Source organism: Hyla sarda, chromosome 6 (assembly GCF_029499605.1).
Source record: "Hyla sarda isolate aHylSar1 chromosome 6, aHylSar1.hap1, whole genome shotgun sequence".
Taxonomy (NCBI): domain Eukaryota; kingdom Metazoa; phylum Chordata; class Amphibia; order Anura; family Hylidae; genus Hyla; species Hyla sarda.
Genome location: NC_079194.1, coordinates 152,594,204 through 152,612,662, shown reverse-complemented (window position 1 = coordinate 152,612,662; position 18,459 = coordinate 152,594,204). Strand labels below are relative to the sequence as shown.

At 42.5% G+C, this 18,459-nt stretch overlaps 1 protein-coding gene across 4 annotated transcripts in view; it reads right to left on the bottom strand.

Moving 5' to 3' along the window:
- Nucleotides 1-314: 314 nt before the first annotated feature.
- ZFPM1 (zinc finger protein, FOG family member 1) overlaps nucleotides 315-18,459 on the bottom strand; it is a 128,149-nt gene continuing 110,004 nt past the window's right edge. For all 4 annotated transcript variants that reach the window (XM_056525572.1, XM_056525574.1, XM_056525575.1 and 1 more), the window contains exons 6-11: nucleotides 11,547-11,646; nucleotides 11,249-11,458; nucleotides 8,282-8,506; nucleotides 6,292-6,387; nucleotides 4,939-5,088; nucleotides 315-4,005 (exon numbers count right to left, since the gene is read on the bottom strand). In XM_056525572.1, coding sequence (XP_056381547.1) covers nucleotides 1,775-4,005; nucleotides 4,939-5,088; nucleotides 6,292-6,387; nucleotides 8,282-8,506; nucleotides 11,249-11,458; nucleotides 11,547-11,646 — 3,012 coding nt within the window. In that variant the 3' untranslated portion in view covers nucleotides 315-1,774. The remainder of the gene's footprint in view (nucleotides 4,006-4,938; nucleotides 5,089-6,291; nucleotides 6,388-8,281; nucleotides 8,507-11,248; nucleotides 11,459-11,546; nucleotides 11,647-18,459) is intronic.

Genomic DNA, 18,459 nt, shown 5'->3' with positions numbered 1-18,459 from the left:
ATTATTTTCTAAAACACACCAAAATTTATAAGCATAATTCCTGATTTTGGCAGGACCACTATTGAGGTTTCTGGCAGCAGATTATCCCCATCCTCATTGAGAACATGGCCGTTTGGAGTGTACTGAAGTACTATTTGTGTTGTATAGTAACCTCTACTTGTAGAATTCTGGAAGTTGGCCGCTGCTAGTACGGAGTCAGACCCACATGCAGCTGATACTGAAATGTCATAAGCAGCTTTATATGGATTGGAACCCCAAGTGTCAGCAGTATTGTCATTCAAGGGTATAAACACAAGGACAATGCGAGGTGAAGACATAATATACACAGGCTTTATTTCTGTACACAATTATACACACTTGTTAGTCACCAGAAATGTGTGTTTATTTGTAAATCAGTGCTCTCGGTATCTATATTAATATATAAATATATTTAAGGACTATTTTAAACACAACTTTGTTTTCCAGTTTTTTGTCATGTATATAATGCCATGTAAAAAATACAAAAAAAAAAAGGAAAGCAGGGATCAGAAGGCAGGGGACAGAAGCAACCTGTTCCCTTACCTGTAGACAGTTACCTGCCCCTCCTCTGTGTTATTGTTGCATCCTCTTGTTTAATGACAAAATCGTAGGCTGCAATGCGCTTGGTAAACTTTTAAGTGCCCTAAATCTTTCTGACCAATATGGAACATTTCAAAACACTGCACTTCTATTGCCTCTGTTCCCTTCCCCTGTCATCTCCATAGGGATACTCCATTTACCTTCATAAAAATGGAAGGTGGGGGGTTGTCTTGAAATAAACTATTTTTTGATAAAAATAGACCACCTGCCGTACTGCAGTACCTGACAAACAGTGTTGCAAAACAAAGTAAAAGCAACATACAGTATCGGGATAAAAAGTAAAACAACTGACCTTGTCTAATCCATGAAAAGTGTAGGAAGCAGTATAGAACGGAACTGCTTTGTTTCCCAAAAGGTAAAAAAAACATGTGGATTCCAACACAATGCCCCTTGTTCTTCCCTATGATCCCACCCTAAAAGGGTTTCCTAGGTATAGGGCAGTCTTTTTGCCAATCATCTCTTTAAAGGGTTCTAGGCAATGTGTATTTCTGTTCAAAACTTAAAAAAGCAGTCATCATGGGAAATACCTTACCCTCCATCCCCAATAAAATTGTTTTGCTGGAAACATTCAAAGATTTCTTTTCAAATTTCTGAACTTTTCACTATAAAAAGAAACAGTAGATTGTTTTTAACTTTGTTTTAAATACATCTCAAAAATAACTTACTAAAAAAAAAAAAAAAAAAAGTATTCCCTTCCCCTGCCCTGTAACAAAGACACACACACTGGTCTTCATGGTTTTCATTCTCTGTAACAGTTATTGTGCTTCAGAACCAGGAGGCATTCACAACATACACTGGACTGACAATCTTCTGTTTTCTTGTGTGACAGACAGTGCAATTCTGAAAGGGTCTGAAATGCGTGGGTAGGCACCCGGACCGAAACACGTACTGTTGTCACTGAACGGATGAGAGGAGTGAACTTGTGCATCCTCTCCAAGGGCACAGGAGGAAGCGCACCTTGCTACCCTCTTGGGATGTGCTCTCCATCGAGTCTCATTAAACAGAAGAACGGCCATTCTTTATTAATTTTCTACTTCTGTGGCCACACTTGAAATAGCACAGACCCCTCCTTGAGTCACAATGACCCTTAATGTCCGTAGATCGCTCTGTCGCTTTAGTGCTTTACAACATATTCAAGCAAAGTCACCAGCTCAGGCTATTTGACATGTTCTGCTGCATGGGATGAACAGTAGTATTTTTTATGGGCAATGAATGTGGACAGGCTGCTGAACTTGATGTTGCAGAGGCGACAGTACCTGTGATTGCCATTTGGCAATGGAGTAGCCAGACCAGGCTTAGGAGGTTGCATTGCTTTATCCCCAGGCAGGAGAGCGAGGGTGGTTGCCCTGAGTCCATCATCTCTTCGCGTTTCCACCAACGGGTTTAGAGGGAGGGCTGGAGAGTTTGGCAACAGAGGCCGGGGGGTGCTGGTTAACACTGGTCGTGAAGTGGAATTTGAAACCGGACTACCATTCGCAGAAGATGACAATGGTGAGGCCTCTTTGCTATTTGTATTGTCTCTTGGCATTTGTAATGGAGAAGCAGAGGACACAGGTGGACTGGGCAAGTTGCCCTCTGATGCAGTACTTGGTTGCGCTCGGGCAGGTAGGACCACTTCCATGAATGTGCCTTGTAGTCGGTGACCTGTGGAGGCTTTTGCTAAAAGTAGACCATGGACACTTCTGAAATGTTCAAGTAAATCTCCTCGGATGACCACATTCGGAGGGCAGTAGGGGCAGGAGGCTGTAGAAGATGGAGATGCCTCTGCAGCAGGGGGGTACTGCAGAATGGGTTTAGTGTCTGGAATTGAGGTTAAGGGCATTGCTATAGATTGAGAGGACTCATTCACAGATCCTGGACTTCGTCTCTCAACTTTCACCTTCACTACTTCTTCCCCAATCTTTGCAGATGTGGGGACAGGAGTTTTAATTTTCTGAAGTTGTTGCAGAGCCTGCTGTTGTAAAGAAGCTGCAGGGCAAGAAAACTTCTTGTGTGCCAGGTAGCTTTCAAGACTGTTGAAGCTGATGCGGCAGGCAGTACATTCATGGTAGTCTGTCAATGGGACCACTGCTGCAGCTGGTGCTGGGGTTTCAACCAAGAGACGAGGTTTTTTGCTCAAGTCTATTGGCCCATCAGCAGCATCAGGGCTGGAACTAGGGGAGGGTACAGCAGAAGGCGGTATGAGGCCTTGTATGATGGGCAATGCCGATAGAGGAAGCAATGTTGAAGGAGTCACCTCTGCCTGGGCCATTCCATGGATTTCATAAAGCTTTCGCCGTTTGCGAGTTCTTGGAGTAGGCTGAGGTGTATATGGAGGTCCCGGCTTGTTCATACCAGGACGGCGAAGCGGAGGATCATGGCGTGAGGCACAGTAGTAACGTTTGTGAACCATGTATGTGTCGTGCCTGCTGAATCGGATGTTGCATGCCGCACAAACAGTGCGGGTTGGATCTTCATCCGTGTCATCTAAGGAGCTCGGGCTTTGGCTGCCTTCACTAGCATGTCCACTCGCTGTGGGTTCACTGTCTGTGCCAACACCATCTTCCACTTTAACTGATACCACTGGGGCACTGCTTTCCCCTACAGCTTCCTCCTGAGGTGGGACTGTTCCTTGGTCATTAACAGCTGGTAAAGTAGAAGTGCCAGGGGCCACGGTGGCCCGTATGGGTGTTACTTTTATTTTGCGGCCACTGGCTGGGCTCTCATCTGTCACGTGTCTCCCCGAGCAGTAAAGTCTCTTGTGCACATAATAATTATTTATATTATTAAATGTGATTTCGCACTCAAAACAAGTAGCACCCTTAGGTGCTGTGTTCCCTGAAAAGCCAGCCGGACTAACAGCTTGTCCATGTTTTAGCCGGCTGTGGACCAGCTCAGACATTTTTGCCAGTATCTCAGAAGCTTGTGGTACAATGGCAGGAGCTGCTTCATGTCCAAAGACGTAGTGCGGCATAATGACTGTGCCACCTCCAGTTGCTGCCCCAGACTCATTGGGCACAGGACTAGATCCTGGCGTGGGGCTTGAGATTTCAGTCTTTACTTTGACAGTGGGGGATGGCACTGGTGCTGCTGCTTCTGTGGCTTCAGAGCTGGCAGCACCAGACTCACTTATAGGCATTAATGGTTCTGGTTCTTCTTTAATTTTGACTAGCAGTTCCTCACTTCCCGACAGAGATGAGACTGGTGATGTAGCATTGCCATTTTTCAGGACTTCTGGTGCCTGCTCTCCTCTTTCTGCATCAGGTGGGGAGTGGACTGACTGAGTGGTGATGGGAAAGGGAGATGTAGTGTGCATGATGGCATGTTGCTGGAGACTGGTCAGACCATCTGCTAAAAATCCACACAAACTACACTTTAGAAGGCTGGAGGATGAGCTTTGATTTACCACTGTGGAAATAAAAGAACAAGAAAAATGTAAATGGTAATATCAAGAAAATATGCACAAGGTTTAAAGAGTTACTGGCATTAAAAATTTTTTTTACATGTCGCTTCGACATGTGAAAAGTTGACGATCGCACCAGGTCTCACTCCCCGGCTACTAACTCACGATCACAGCTGGTCCCAAGAGCCAAACCTGGTGGGATCAATAACTTTTGACATATCTGAGAGACATGACAAAAGTTGCTTTTCATGACAAACTCTTCAACGCACCACCAACCCTAAAGTCTACAGTTTATATCAGTGCTGGAGTGTTATAAGAAGGGAGGCTGATGTTGGTCCTACAAATGGAGCAAATGTCTACAGAGCTTCTCAGCACTATATCTTACATAAGATATAGTGGTGATTATGGGAGGGGGGGGGGGGGTGGTGGTTATACTCCTCCTGTCACTATCCTATTAAAAGAACACTACAGTCAGCCCCTAACCATTCGGAAATGCTAAAAAGAGGGAACAATACTCTGTATTCAAGTGCACAAAGAAAGAATAGATGAAAAAGTAGGGCAGACCATCAATATCAGAGAATAGACAATCAATATCAGATTGGTAGACTCTCTACATTTTTCTTGGCTGTGACAAGTAATGCAGTACAGCTATGCGTACATGCTTTCAGAAATTTATTACATTCTCAAAATGTTCATTGCCTAGGGGTTGGGCTGTGTTCACACAGTGTATTTTTGTTGGAGTGTTTTTTTTATTTTTTATTTATTGGTAAACTCATTGACAGGGAAGTTCACAACTCAAAACAGAAAACACATAGTAGAAACTCAACAAAAACACACAGTGTGAACATAACTGGAGTCTGCGCACTTATGGGCAAACTATCACTGTTCCAATGAGCATTCATCCTTCAAGAGACAGTGATGATTAACTGTACACGCACCAGAGTTTGTAGACTTGACTGTAGGTAGTGTTTTTACAAGGGGAAACACATCAACCTTGGATCCTGGTTGGCAGATCATGTGATTGGTCACTAGGTGGCTGTAGAGAATATCACGGGTGGTGGAAATGAAGCCGCATCCATGGCAAACCCCTGGAAAAGAGATTTACAAAGTTAAGCTCTCTCCTCTCTTGTTGCATTGGAGGGGGGGAATTCATCTATAACCAGCAGAGACGCAAACTGTATCACAAATAACAAGTAAACATCCTCTATAAATGTCAGTATACGAGTGGGGAATGATGTGTGCAAAAGTGTCTCCCTTATTTGCATATTCATGTGTTAGTATTGTACAGAACTGTCTGATAGTTCAGAACATACCAGAATATATGTCTATGGCTGAAGGGAAAGGCCTCTGATAAATAAAATTATTTACATGTCACAGAAATGTCAAAAGTTTAGATTGGTCTGCGTCTTAGTGCTGAAAACCAGATAGATCAGGTGGGCAAGTGGGGAGTGCAGTAGTGCACTTTACTTCCCAGCTCACTGTGATTTCTGTCCAGCTTCTCTGGATGGCCCTATAGACTTATACAGTGATCCCTCAACTTTCAATGGACTCAGATTACGATATTCTACATATAATGGTCTTTTCTGGGCCATTGTAACTCAAAACCATGCTCAACATACAATGCTACAGACAGTCCAGATCTGAAAAACGTGTCAATAACTAAAAGAACTGACCAATTAGAATGAGCATTTCATTGGTAAAACACCTGTAATGCTAAAGTACATGAACTTACTGGCTGCCTGGTAGCGTCTCTCTACAGTACAGGGGGGGTACTAGATTTTCTGTACTACTCTTTACCAATGCCACGGTTAACTGCTCCTTCTGACACCAGGTGAGGGCACTCAATTTTACTTTTTTAGGACAGTGTGTACTGTACAGGACCCTGAAGAAGCTCCTGTCCTTTACATAGACAGTGATTTACAGCTTCCAGCAGCTCTTTCTTTCATATGTAAGGACTTGCTTTATCTATATTAGTTATCTACTACTTGAGGGACCACTGGTAATTGGGCCGTCCAGAAAAGCTGGACATAGATAGCTCTGAGCTTAGGAGTGAAGCGCTGAGACCCCGACTGTAAACTTTTGACATGAATGTTCTCTGTGTTAGCATTTAAAAATAAAAGAAAAAACCCTGCAAAGGATGTTCACATATAGCAGTTTATGAAAATCCACCAAATCTCTAACACTGCAGGTTAGCACAAAGGAAACAGTCACAAGACCCATTCAGCTCTACATCTTGGGGATAAATAATTTGTTTATATTAAGATGTCCCCAACCTGTTCTATGTTCCTTACCATTCAGGGTGTCCGTGTGAACCTTCAGATGACGCTCACAATTTGCCTTGGTGGTGAACGCGGACAAACAGATCAGACACACGAACGGTCTCTCGCCTGTGAAATGATAAGCGTCTCGGTTATTTAGCCTCTCTCTGCACCACCTTGGGCTCCTTGTTATCACAAAAGCAACGCTATCCACTTGTACTAATAGAGAGGAGTGCGCTGCACTCTGATTAAGATGGCGAGATAATGTCCTATGATGCTATTAATCTGAAGGGGACACTTTGAACAAATGGATTGGAGCCTATTAGAAAAACAGAGGAAGAGGCAGATTAAATATCTCCCTCTCTGGTGCGCAAAATAGTTCTTAGATGAGATTGTTGCAGTGGGAAGCTTTAGCTTAACCCTCTGGTTACCAAATGCCTGTTATTGGATGGCGGGGCAGTCAAGGGTTAAACAGGCTGCTCACATTAAGTAGAGCTGGAATGGTCTTCTAGTGGCATCCTGATGTGATGTAGAGGATAAGCACGGTGGTGCGGTGTCCTTAATTCAGCCGAATGCCTCCATTCTGCGCTGTTGATTTTTTATTTTTTTTTCCTTATCAGAACTCAAATACATGTAGATATTTTGTTAGTTTCTGAAGACTACTAATTATGCCTGAAATGGGCCTGGGCTAGGGTCAAGGGATGTCAGAAATTATACCGCAAACCTAATGAAGCTTGATTTTAGGTGAATGCAGAATAATAAATGGGAGACATTTTGTTTCATATAAAGTGATTCTCAAGGCTATCGGTGAAGGAATACAGTCTCTCGTGAAGGGGGGTCTGCATCCATCAGCATCTATGGCATTATTTAGGGTGCTTCCAGCTGTTGCAAAACTACAACTCCCTGCATGCTGGGAATTTTAGTTTTGCAACAGCTGGAAGCACCCTGGTTGGGGAACACTATCCATGGTATATCCTGGGGATATATTATACATATACAGTACAGACCAAAAGTTTGGTCACACCTTCTCATTCAGAGTTTTCTTTATTTTCATGCCTATGAAAATTGTAGATTCACACTGAAGGCATCAAAACTATGAATTAACACATGTGGAATTATAGACATAATAAAAAAGAGTGAAAATATGTCATATTGTAGGTTCTAGCCACCTTTTGCTTTGATTACTGCTTTGCACACTCTTTGCATTCTTTTGATGAGCTTCAAGAGGTAGTCACCTGAAATGGTCTTCCAACAGTCTTGAAGGAGTTCCCAGAGATGTTTAGCACTTGTTGGCCCTTTTCCCCTTCACTCTGCGGTCCAGCTCACCCCAAACCATCTTGATTGGGTTCAGGTCCAGTGACTGTGGAGGCCAGGTCATCTGGCGCAGCACCCCATGACTCTCCTTCTTGGTCAAATAGCCCTTACACAGCCTGGAGGTGTGTTTGGGGTCATTGTTCTGTTGAAAAATAAATGATGTTCCAACTAAACGCTAACCGGATGGAATAGCATGCCGCAAGATGCTGTGGTAGCCATGCTGGTTCAGTATGCCTTCAATTTTGAATAAATCCCCAACAGTGTCCCCAGCAAAGCACCCCCACACCATCACACCTCCTCCTCCACACCAGCACACCTGTGAAGTCAAAACCATTTCAGGTGATTACCTCTTGAATCTCAACAAGAGAATGCCAAGAGTGTGCAAAGCAGTAATCAAAGCAAAAGGTGGCTACTTTGAAGAACCTAGAATATGACATATTTTCAGTGGTTTCACACTTTTTTGTTATGGATATAATTCCACATGTGTTAATTCATAGTTTCAGCCTTCAATGTGAATCTACAATTTTCATAGTCATGAAAATAAACTCTGAATGAGGTGTGTCCAAACTTTTGGTCTGTACTGTATATGATCCATATGGTATATACCATACATGTTACAGGTTAATATCTGAACCTCTTCAAATTGTGTGGTGCATTTAGATTTCCAACCAAGACTGAAAACTTGCACCAGCTCCCTGATTTTACCTACCGCTATGACTCCTCATGTGGATCTCCAGGGAGCTTGCACTTGGGCAGCTTTTTTTGCACTGGGGAAAAGGACATATCCTCTCATTTGGATAGGAGTCTTTAGGTTTTTCTTCAACTGATGGAGAGGTGGAACTCTGCCGGCTGGCACAGTAATACATGAGGTGGGCCTGCAGATTGCGCTCGCTGCGATACCAGATGCCACAGTCCTTGCAGGGAAACACGTCCTCTGAAAACAACAAGGTAACAAATAACATTAGAAGGGAAACATCCAACTAAAACAAAAGTAAAAATGATTGCACTGGCATGGATGACACTGGATCCAAGTATAAGGCACATGGTCATAAAGTCCTAAAAAACTTTAAGCAGGACAACATTTTTTTTTATAATTCTGACATTAAATTAGAACGTCGGCAAATCTCAGTTGTAAGTGGAACTGGTTACCAACTAGAAAAAACACGTCGTCCTCGTGGCCTACATCGGTCGAGGGCTTCTATCAGCTAGCCTGATGGGACATTGATTCCACAACAGGGTCTTACCATAGGACAAACCTGGTCCTTTCTCTATCATATCAGACCCTACTTTTAGGTTTTTGGGCTCCACGATTTAGGGGTTCAACTGAGTGCCTAACTATCTATACAGACCTGTGTCACGCCATTCGTTGTACAAACATCTCTGTTCATATCAACTAGGAGTCGGTGTCTCCTAACCACTGTATGGTGGAAGAGTCATTTTTCATTACCCAACTAGGATAGGGTGTGGCTTCATTGACTGCAAATATCTACAGTTCAAAGTCTGCCATCAGGCACCCACTCGTGCAATTGGGTATTGATGCACTAATACTTTATCAAAGTTCTTCCAGTGCTCTACTAATATTATACTAATGTTGTACTAATATTGTACTAATGCTGTACTACTGTACTAATATCGTACTTCGTCTGTTTAGTACTTCATTGGTCTACTGTCCTATCTACGTGACGTACATTTGACTCTGACTGACATTGACTCTCTACATTTTTGTGGACACCTGTCTAAACTCCTATACCTCTATCTCGTCTTTATCAATATCAATATTTTTTATGGTATCTTATGGTACACTGTGTTTATTGATATGAATGTGGTTTCCTCTTATCCCTGATGAGCCCCTATAATGTGAGGGGTGAAACGCGTTGGCAAGAGAGGTGTGCCACCAATTACTTTATTATATTGTTTTTATGTGCTGTACCTTTTTCCCCATTCCACACCTAGTATTTAGGAGATTGTTTTTGTTTAGAGACTCTAGGTTAGGGTTTCACCTGTACCCTTTATCCCCTTCCATATTCTTTTCCATGTATGTGTACCTTATCTATGATTATTTAATCAATATATAAGTAAAAGTTAAGTTTTATCTTTGCCTCATTGGTGGTTTTTGCTAGTTGGTAACCTATTCTTAAATGTCCACCAAGGGCTGTCCATTGTAACGGGTTCTGGTTAACCATAATATTTGCCAGTAGTAGGTTTATAAGTTGTAAGTGGAACTGTTGGAACTGCAGAAACCGTAAACTAGTGGCCCTATTGCTGAATAAGGCTTTGTTCACATGTTGTTTTCGGTCTATGTTGTCGGTATCAGGATACTGGCAAAGAGGTGTGCTGACACATACAGTGGCTTATCTGTGGCAGGTTAACTAACTTTAATAAACTGAACGTTTTTTTTAAGTGACTACATGTGGTCTATTTTCCAAATACATACTTATATACAAAGATTGGTAGACTAGGCTTGTGTCTATTTAAAAAAAAAAAGTTTGGAAAACAGAATGAAGTCACTAAACAATCTACATTCAGTCAATGCCAATAGGCCCAACACAGGTATGCCATTCCCAGCAGTGGGCTTATTGCCATTGACTAAATATAGGCATAAAATATAGAGACATACCTTTCTGCTGGTGGCTCGCATGTGAATAGGCCCTAAGCAGTATGATGGAATGAATATGGAGTTACAAACACATTCCAGTTTGAAGCAATGATCTCTTGAATAACAGTGCAAGACAGCGGTGGCTAGGAGGAGTATTTAAAGGAGTACTGCAGTGTTAGACACTTATCCCCTATCTGCAGGGTAGGGGATAAGTGTCTGATCGCGGAGGGGTCCAACCGCTGGGACCCCCGCGATCTCCTGTACGGGGACCCGACATTGACGCAGCTGTGCGCAGCTAATGCGTTTGTCGTCGACATGACCCCCTGCACCCCCCCCCCCCCCCACCACCCATACAGCTCTATGGGAGCGGCGGGGATACACGAACGCTGCATCTTCGCCTCTCCCATAGAGATACATGGAGGGGGTATGTACCATGCAAATAGTGGGGACATAGTGTCTTAGGCTGGTTTCACACTACGTTTATAGTGTACGGGTGCCAGAACAGGTTGGGAGTAGCGAAAACCGGCCACTCCCCTATCCCAGCTGGATCCAGCCGGAACCCCATTCATTTCATTGAGCGACCGGAGTCAAACTCTGACTCTGGTCGGCAAATTTTTGCCCCATATACGGTTCTCTAACCGGACCTAAAACCGTGGTATACCACGGTTTTAGGTCCGGTGGGAAAACCGCATGCGGGCAAAAATGAGCCAAGTGGAGTCAGCATCTGACTCCAGTCGGCTCAATGAAATGAATGGGTTTGCGGCCGGATCTGGCTGGGATATGGGAGCGGACGTTTTTCGCTCCTCCCAACCGGATCCGGCACCCGTACACTATAAACGTAGTGTGAACCGGCCCTTACACTGCAGATCTCCTTTAAGGAGCAGTAGTCGAGCATCTGCCCTGTCACTTCATTCAAAGTCTATGGCACTAATGTCAATTTCAGAATGCAACCTAGCAGCTATTACCTATCCATTTGCTATCAGGAATACCCCTTTAAGATGCCTTGAAAGTGATGCCAATGTGATGTCTAAGTGAACTGCTCTGTTGAACGTATCTCTGTGCATAAAACACATCACTTACTGTTGACAACTGCTGTAGCCAGAATTGCAGCCATGCCAGCTTGCTGAGGGAGCAGTGAAAATTCGGTAGGGGTGGACATCTCCAGGGATGGTTCGCAGGGCTCCTCTTTTATTTTGAAGTTGGGAATGGCCTGAGGTTCGGCCATAAGGAAGGCTCGGATGACCTCTCCTTGTTGTATGTCTTGTGAGGTCTTGCACCAGATCTGGTCACCTGGACACCAGGAGGTTACAAGGAAAGCTTTTAGTCTCCTAATCTTAGAAGCACTGGTAAACGATATTGTGAGGCACACTGTTCTCACCTTTTCGGTATATAACTGAGTTTGCTTCTAGCTCACACGGGACAAAAGTCAAGTTCTTCAGCCAGCAGTCACCATCCACTTCCAGCGATAGGGAGGAGTTCTAAAAATAGACAGGAGAGAGACTATTACAAAACGCAACACTGAAGAAAATTAAAGTGTACCTGTCATCAACAAAAACTTTTTATATAATGTTGATAAAACCATTATATGTATATTTGTAATATACATTGGTTAAAAAATATGTATATTTTTGTCCCTACAGCTATTGCCTGTGTGTCTCTGTGGGGAGTCCAAATACAGGAAGTGAGAACAGGACAAGCAGGGCTCTGTACAGTAAGGCTCTATGATATGCTATGGGCTGGCACATGAGGATGATTACCTAGCCAGGTGCCTGCACAGAGCCCTGCTTGTCTTGTCCTCATTTCCTGTATTTGGACTCCTCACAGGCAATAGCTGCAGGGACAGCATTTTTTCACCCATAAATATACCGTACACATTTTTTAACCAATGTATATTACAAATATACATATAATTGTATTATCTACATTATATAAAAAGTTTTTGTTGACGACAGGTACCCTTTAATGGTTAAGGATCTTTATTTCACTTAAAAATGAACTGTACACTCCCATCTTGACCGGTCTCCTGCATAATCACATAACAGGAAAGGCCACTGCTCCCAAATGTTCAGCACAATCCTCTTCTGAAATAATTTGTGCTGCTGGGACCTCTGCTCCTTTTAGACATTTGTGGACAGGATTTTAGTCCAAATAAAGGGTTCTGTCAAAGGCATTCAGGAACTAAATCCCTTGAAATGCTATTACAGTCAGTGGCCAGCAGGTGGTGATCTTTCCATTCAGTAGTAGATCTAGCTGCCTGGAATACTATTCTTTACTCTGACTTATCAGACAATTTGAGTGTTATTCTAAGAAATGTCACCAAGCTTCACATTGTGAGGGACTTAATTCAGCAGTTCTCAAATGTTTTCGAAACGCTTTGCACCCACTTTATTGCTGTCAGCAGCCAACGAATCCCCACAAACAACTGCACCAGTGTTTTCAATTAGCTTAAATAGGCACTCTGGGAATATATATATATATATATATATATATATATATATATATATATATATATATTTTTTTTTTTTTTTTTACTTATAAAGTGCAGTATAGGCTAACATTAGACAGTGATTTTACTGATAATCACAATTGAGTTGTTTTATGAAGATTGAAAGTTTTTAGGCTGTGTTAGCACACTGAAGTTTTACTGCATTTTTCCCACATATTTTTACAGCATTTTGGCTGTTTCTGCTGCCATTTCCCTAAATTGCAGTAGAAAATAACACATTTTTACTGTGGTTTGCACAACTGAAGTTTTAACAATTTGTTTGCAACAATTTCGGGAAAATCAAGGCAAAAATCTTGTGTATATCCACTATATATCCTGATCCCATAGAGAAAGCAGTAGTATACAGATCTGGATGGGGAAGGGTCTAGGAGCTAGCAGGAGCAATGTAATAGGTGATGATATCTTCCAGTAGGTCACAGTAAGTCAGCTGACCCAGGACTGACTTCTTTTTGACACATTAAAGGAGTACTCTAGTGCTTACTGTTAGTCCTCCGTTGTGCCCTGGCCAAAAAAAAAAAAAAAGATGAAAATAAACTGTCCCTCAACTTCGGTCCCGTCTTATGTCTTCTTCCTGTGCACGGATCGTTACACGCCGCTCAGCCTATCACTGGTCGCAGCGATGTCCCACCTCGGCCGGTGATAGGCTGAACGCCGTGTGAGATGTGGGCACAGGAAGAAGGCCGATGGCACAATGGAGGACTAACAGTAAGCACTAGAGTACTCCTTTAAACCATATAACTTTCTGTGGATCATACTAGTAATCATATTACCAAATTAGTAATAAAATAGATTGATGAAGCTGTGATAAAAATAAACCAATGGCACTGTATGATGATGGTGAGTGCGCATGATATAGAGGGAAAACAACAATAAAAAACAAACCCAGGAGTGCTTTTTTAAAGGAGCTGTGTTACACTAACATGCTGCAAGCATGGACAAAGAAATGAACACATAGGAGATTCTACGTGCACAAAATCTTAATAAATACATGTGATGCTAATCCGCATCAGATCGGTAGGATCCAGTCAATAATACGGTTAATAACTACTTAGCGTTAGGATAATATTTACACAGCAGGAATCTGATGGGTTAAATCACATCAGACCATTTGGACCTTATACATTTAAACAATGCTGAAGACAGCAATGCAGTGAGCCCTGCGGCTTCCCGTAGAATCCACTCTGCTCAGGACCGAGTCCTTCCATGTCTCTAATGAATATTAATGAGCGCAGAGAAAGAGAAATTAATCTGCCTGATCCTCAGATGGCTGCGTCAGTAACGATATGAAATCTAATTATTCCTTCTAATATTTCTAAGACCCTCGAACAGAGAGCGCTGGCGCTAGTCAGCTCTGGCTTATCACTGCGATGGGCCGCGTGTTCCTGGTACGATAAAGAGCCGGGCACTGCTGATGATGCAGAAAAGCCCTCATTGTCAAACACGAGCTGCCTGCCTTTTTCACCTTCCCCTGGTGCTGCTCAAAATGCATTCTAGAAAGTACAGCTACTGTGATGTCACCAACAATTAGGAAGAAGGGAAAAGGTTCCCTGTACAGGGAGAAGAGACTATGTAACTGCACATATCTGTCCATAGCGATTCTGAATTACAACAGTATTCATCTTTCCTGATGGAATAAAGGTGGCATACATTCATACATGCACGTCAGATATACGAGTAACATGCAGTGCGCCACTATAGCGGTGTGCCATTGCAGCGGATCATATCTTACATCATGGCTGCCATTAGACTAGCAGAAAATAACATCACTGTGTATCTTAATATGACAATAGAATTACATATGATACAAGTGTACAGCCGATGATCAGGGGGACATGTTTTTATAGGTAAATGCACATCTGCAGCTGTTCACTATATGGGCGTTGTGTCGAGTAAATGGTAACGCGGGGCGCTAATTTATTATGCAGCGATGGGAGCCCTTTGTTTAAAGAATTTTTGCAACATAAATGAAAGAGTGCACCTTATTAAATGATCATTTACAGGTTCCTTCAAGGATGGAAAAATACTTTCCGGGCTTGCAGAAAGTACAGTATGTGGAAGCTGTATCTTTAAACCCCCCTTCTCAATGTCTGTGACAAGATGTGTTGTTTTCTTCTGGAACAAAGAGGTCAGTGTCTCTGCTCTGAACTTTGCCTGATACCATCAGAAACTCTATCTAGACTGCATCCGCTGCACGGCTTATCCAGGGAAGGGGCTTCTAAAGCCTGGCACAGTTTCCAGGAACGCTACAGAAGATGAACTGGGGGGGGGGGGGGGGGGGGGGGGAAATCAACGACCAAGCAGGATCACTTAAAAAAAATAATTATAATTATATATGGCAATTCTGCAGCTTGAGGGGCAGCAGTCATTGTAGAAATGTGTGCTCCATAGAACAGCACTGATTCCACCCATCAGTACATTCAGTACAGTCAATGCATCAGAGGCTGCCACATAAGGCAAATTTGCCCATTGCAGCCAAAGTAGGGCCCCACATAGGAACAATATGTAATCACAAGCATAGGTACCACAGAGTTCCTGTGGGGCCCTATCCACCATTATAGTCGGCTGTGTAGACTGGGAGAGGTGAACAAGTGTCCGCCCGTCCTGTGATCACTGGAACCAGGGTCATATCATGATCTTTGTTATGAGGTCCCCTCTGATCTATAAATGACTGTAAAACAACTCAAGAAAAAGTAAAAAAGAAAACTAATTTCATGCCTCAAGTGATGTATAAGGCTACATGAATGGCGGCTGCACGGCCCAGATCTTATGACAGGCAAACCAGAAATGTCATCCGGTAAGAGATCTGCTAAGTTACGATCTATAGCAAATTAATTAACTACAAATTCTAGAGGAAGATGGTTTGGGCAAAGGACACTGTACAGAGATACCCCCAAGCAGCTGAAGCAGCCATTTTTCTGCTTTAGGATCTATTCCCACATACAGTATCCTGCGCACATTTAACCCCTTAACGACCACATACGTAAATGTACGTCCTGGTTTGGCGGGACTTCCCGCACCAGGACGTACATTTACGTCCTGTGTATGACCGCGAGCATCGGAGCGGTGCTCGCGTCATACACTGCAGGTTCCGGCTGCAGCCGGATGTCCGCCATTAACCCCTCAGATGCCGTGATCAATACAGATCACGGCATCTGCCGCATTGCGGTACTTTGATTGGATGATCAGATCGCCCGCAGCGCTGCCGCGGGGATCCGATCATCCAGCATGGCGGCCGGAGGTCCCCTCACCTGCCTCCGGCTGTCTCCCGGGGTCTTCTGCTCTGGCCTGTGATCGAGCAGACCAGAGCAGAAGATGACCGATAATACTGAGCAGTGCTGTGCCCTAATCAAAAGATTGCTATAGATAGTCCCCTATGGGGACATAAAAAGTGTAAAAAAAAAGTAGAAAAATGTAAAAAAAAAAAAAAGTAAAAAAAAAAAAAAGTGAAAATCCCCTCCCCAAATCCCCAATAAAAATGAAAATTATCAGTTTTTCCCATTTTACCCCCAAAAAGCGTAATTTAAAAAAATAAATAAACATATTTGGTATTGCCACTTGCATAAATATCCGAACTATCAAAATATAATGTTAATGATCCCGTACAGTGAATGGCGTAAAAAGGTAAAAAAAAAATTAAAATCCAAAAATGCTGCTTTTTTGTCATATTTTATTCAAAAACATTTTTATAAAAAATTATCTAAAAGTTTTACATATGCAAATGTGATATCTAAAAAAAGTACAGATGACGGCGCAAAAATGAGCCCTCATACCACCTTATATACAGAAAAATGAAAAAGTTTTAGGTGGTCAAAATAGGGCGATTTTAGATTACTGATTTTGTACAAAAAATTTTAGATTTTTTTTAAGCTGTTCAAAAATATAAAAGTATCTAGCCATGGGTATCATTTTAATTGTACATTTGAGAGAGCATAGAAAATAAGCGGCACTCACCACAGACAGCTAGCGACAACTTCTTTATTTCTTAGGCGTGCAGTAAAACATGCAGGTGCAGGGAGACAAGGACGCCGGGGAATCGGGATTCCCCGGCGTCCTTGTCTCCCTGCACCTGCATGTTTTACTGCACGCCTAAGAAATAAAGAAGTTGTCGCTAGCTGTCTGTGGTGAGTGCCGCTTATTTTCTATGCTCTCTCAAATGTTTGATTCATGACTCTGTCCTGGCTGAGCACCCCACAAGCAGCGACATACATACACACCTGTTCCATCAAGAGCGAATATCAGGCTGCACGGTTGGCTGTGCCGAACGCTGTTTCTCACTACAAGCATCATTTTAATTGTATTGGCCCCCAGAATGAACAACATGTCATTTTTAGCATAAATTGTACAGTGTGAAAACGAACCCCTCCAAAATGTGTAAAATTTTGGTTTTCATTTAAATTTCCTCCCTAAAAAATTTTTTGGGGGGGTTTGCCGTACATTTTATGGTAAAATGAGAGGTTTCATTACAAAGTACAATTGGTCACGCAAAAAACAAGCCCTTATATGGGTCTATAGATGGAAATATAAAAGAGTTATGGATTTTAGAAGGCGAGGAGGAAAAAACGAAAACGCTAAAATAAAATTGGCCTGGTCATTAAGGTGAAAATGGGCTTGGTCATTAAGGGGTTAAAGTTGTGTTCAGTCATTTAGTTTACATTGAAGTCTTCAGGTCCCTTCACACATTGATAAACTCACAGCTAGTTACCCACTATGAGAAATCCGCTGCAGGTTTTGTTACCATTCACTTCAATGGGTTTCCCGGAAAATCTGCCATAGTAAATTGCCAGCGGACCCATTGAAGTAAACGACATGAGTTGTTAATGTGTGAACATACCCTTTGGCTGGGTTCACATATAGCAAATGTGCATTTTACTACAAGCTGCCATAGTTTTGTAATGCTGCTTTGATACACTTGCCACATAACTAACTGCACACTAAACTTCTGCTGATGTGTGATCCCAGTCTTATATGTATATATTCAGCTGCAATTTAAATGCTATTCTACTTACTCTTTTACCCACAAATATTTTTTTTTACTGTTTTCAGGCATTCTAACCCTAAAAAAAGTTGGTCAAAATCTGAAATTTTTTTATACTGCTCCTGCGCCGCCGATAACTGGTATCACAAGGGTAACTAGGGTCCTAGTAAGCTGCATGACATGTCACATCACCTTTCAGCCAGTAACTGGACACTGAGGTCATGTAATGCAATCACAGCCGGTAGGGGGATATGGAACCATAGTGGTGGTGCAGAAATATTGCCAAATTTAAGGAAAAAAATATCTTATTAGCTGTATTCACTGACTACTAAGGGAGCTGTTCCATATTAAATGCTAGATAGTGAGTTCAGCCTTCTGTTGGGAGTAGTATTCAGTAAGAAAACCTTAGTCAGTGACTATGCCGAAAACAGTTCTCTATAACTGTACAGTGGATGTGTTGTAGACTTACAGATAGGACATAATGTTCCTCGAAGTGCCTGCAGAGAAGAGGTTAATTTGCAGCCTGGTAACCTGTGAATTTCTGAGAGAACAGGGCTATCTCATCAGAGGATGTGCGACAATTAGAGAAAATGGTTTTCTGCCAAGAGGGAGAGAGAAGCAAATGAGGAAGTTTAAAGATACTTAAAGTGTTAAGGATGGACCTTCTTTATCCTGCCTCTCCTAGGGCTGCACTGATATCAGGGAAGGGTTGGGGGGGATGATGAGCTGCAAAACATCAAGACACCCGATAAGGGCTGGGATGAACGCTGAAAACACCAGTGAAAATATTTAGACAATAAATGAAGTATC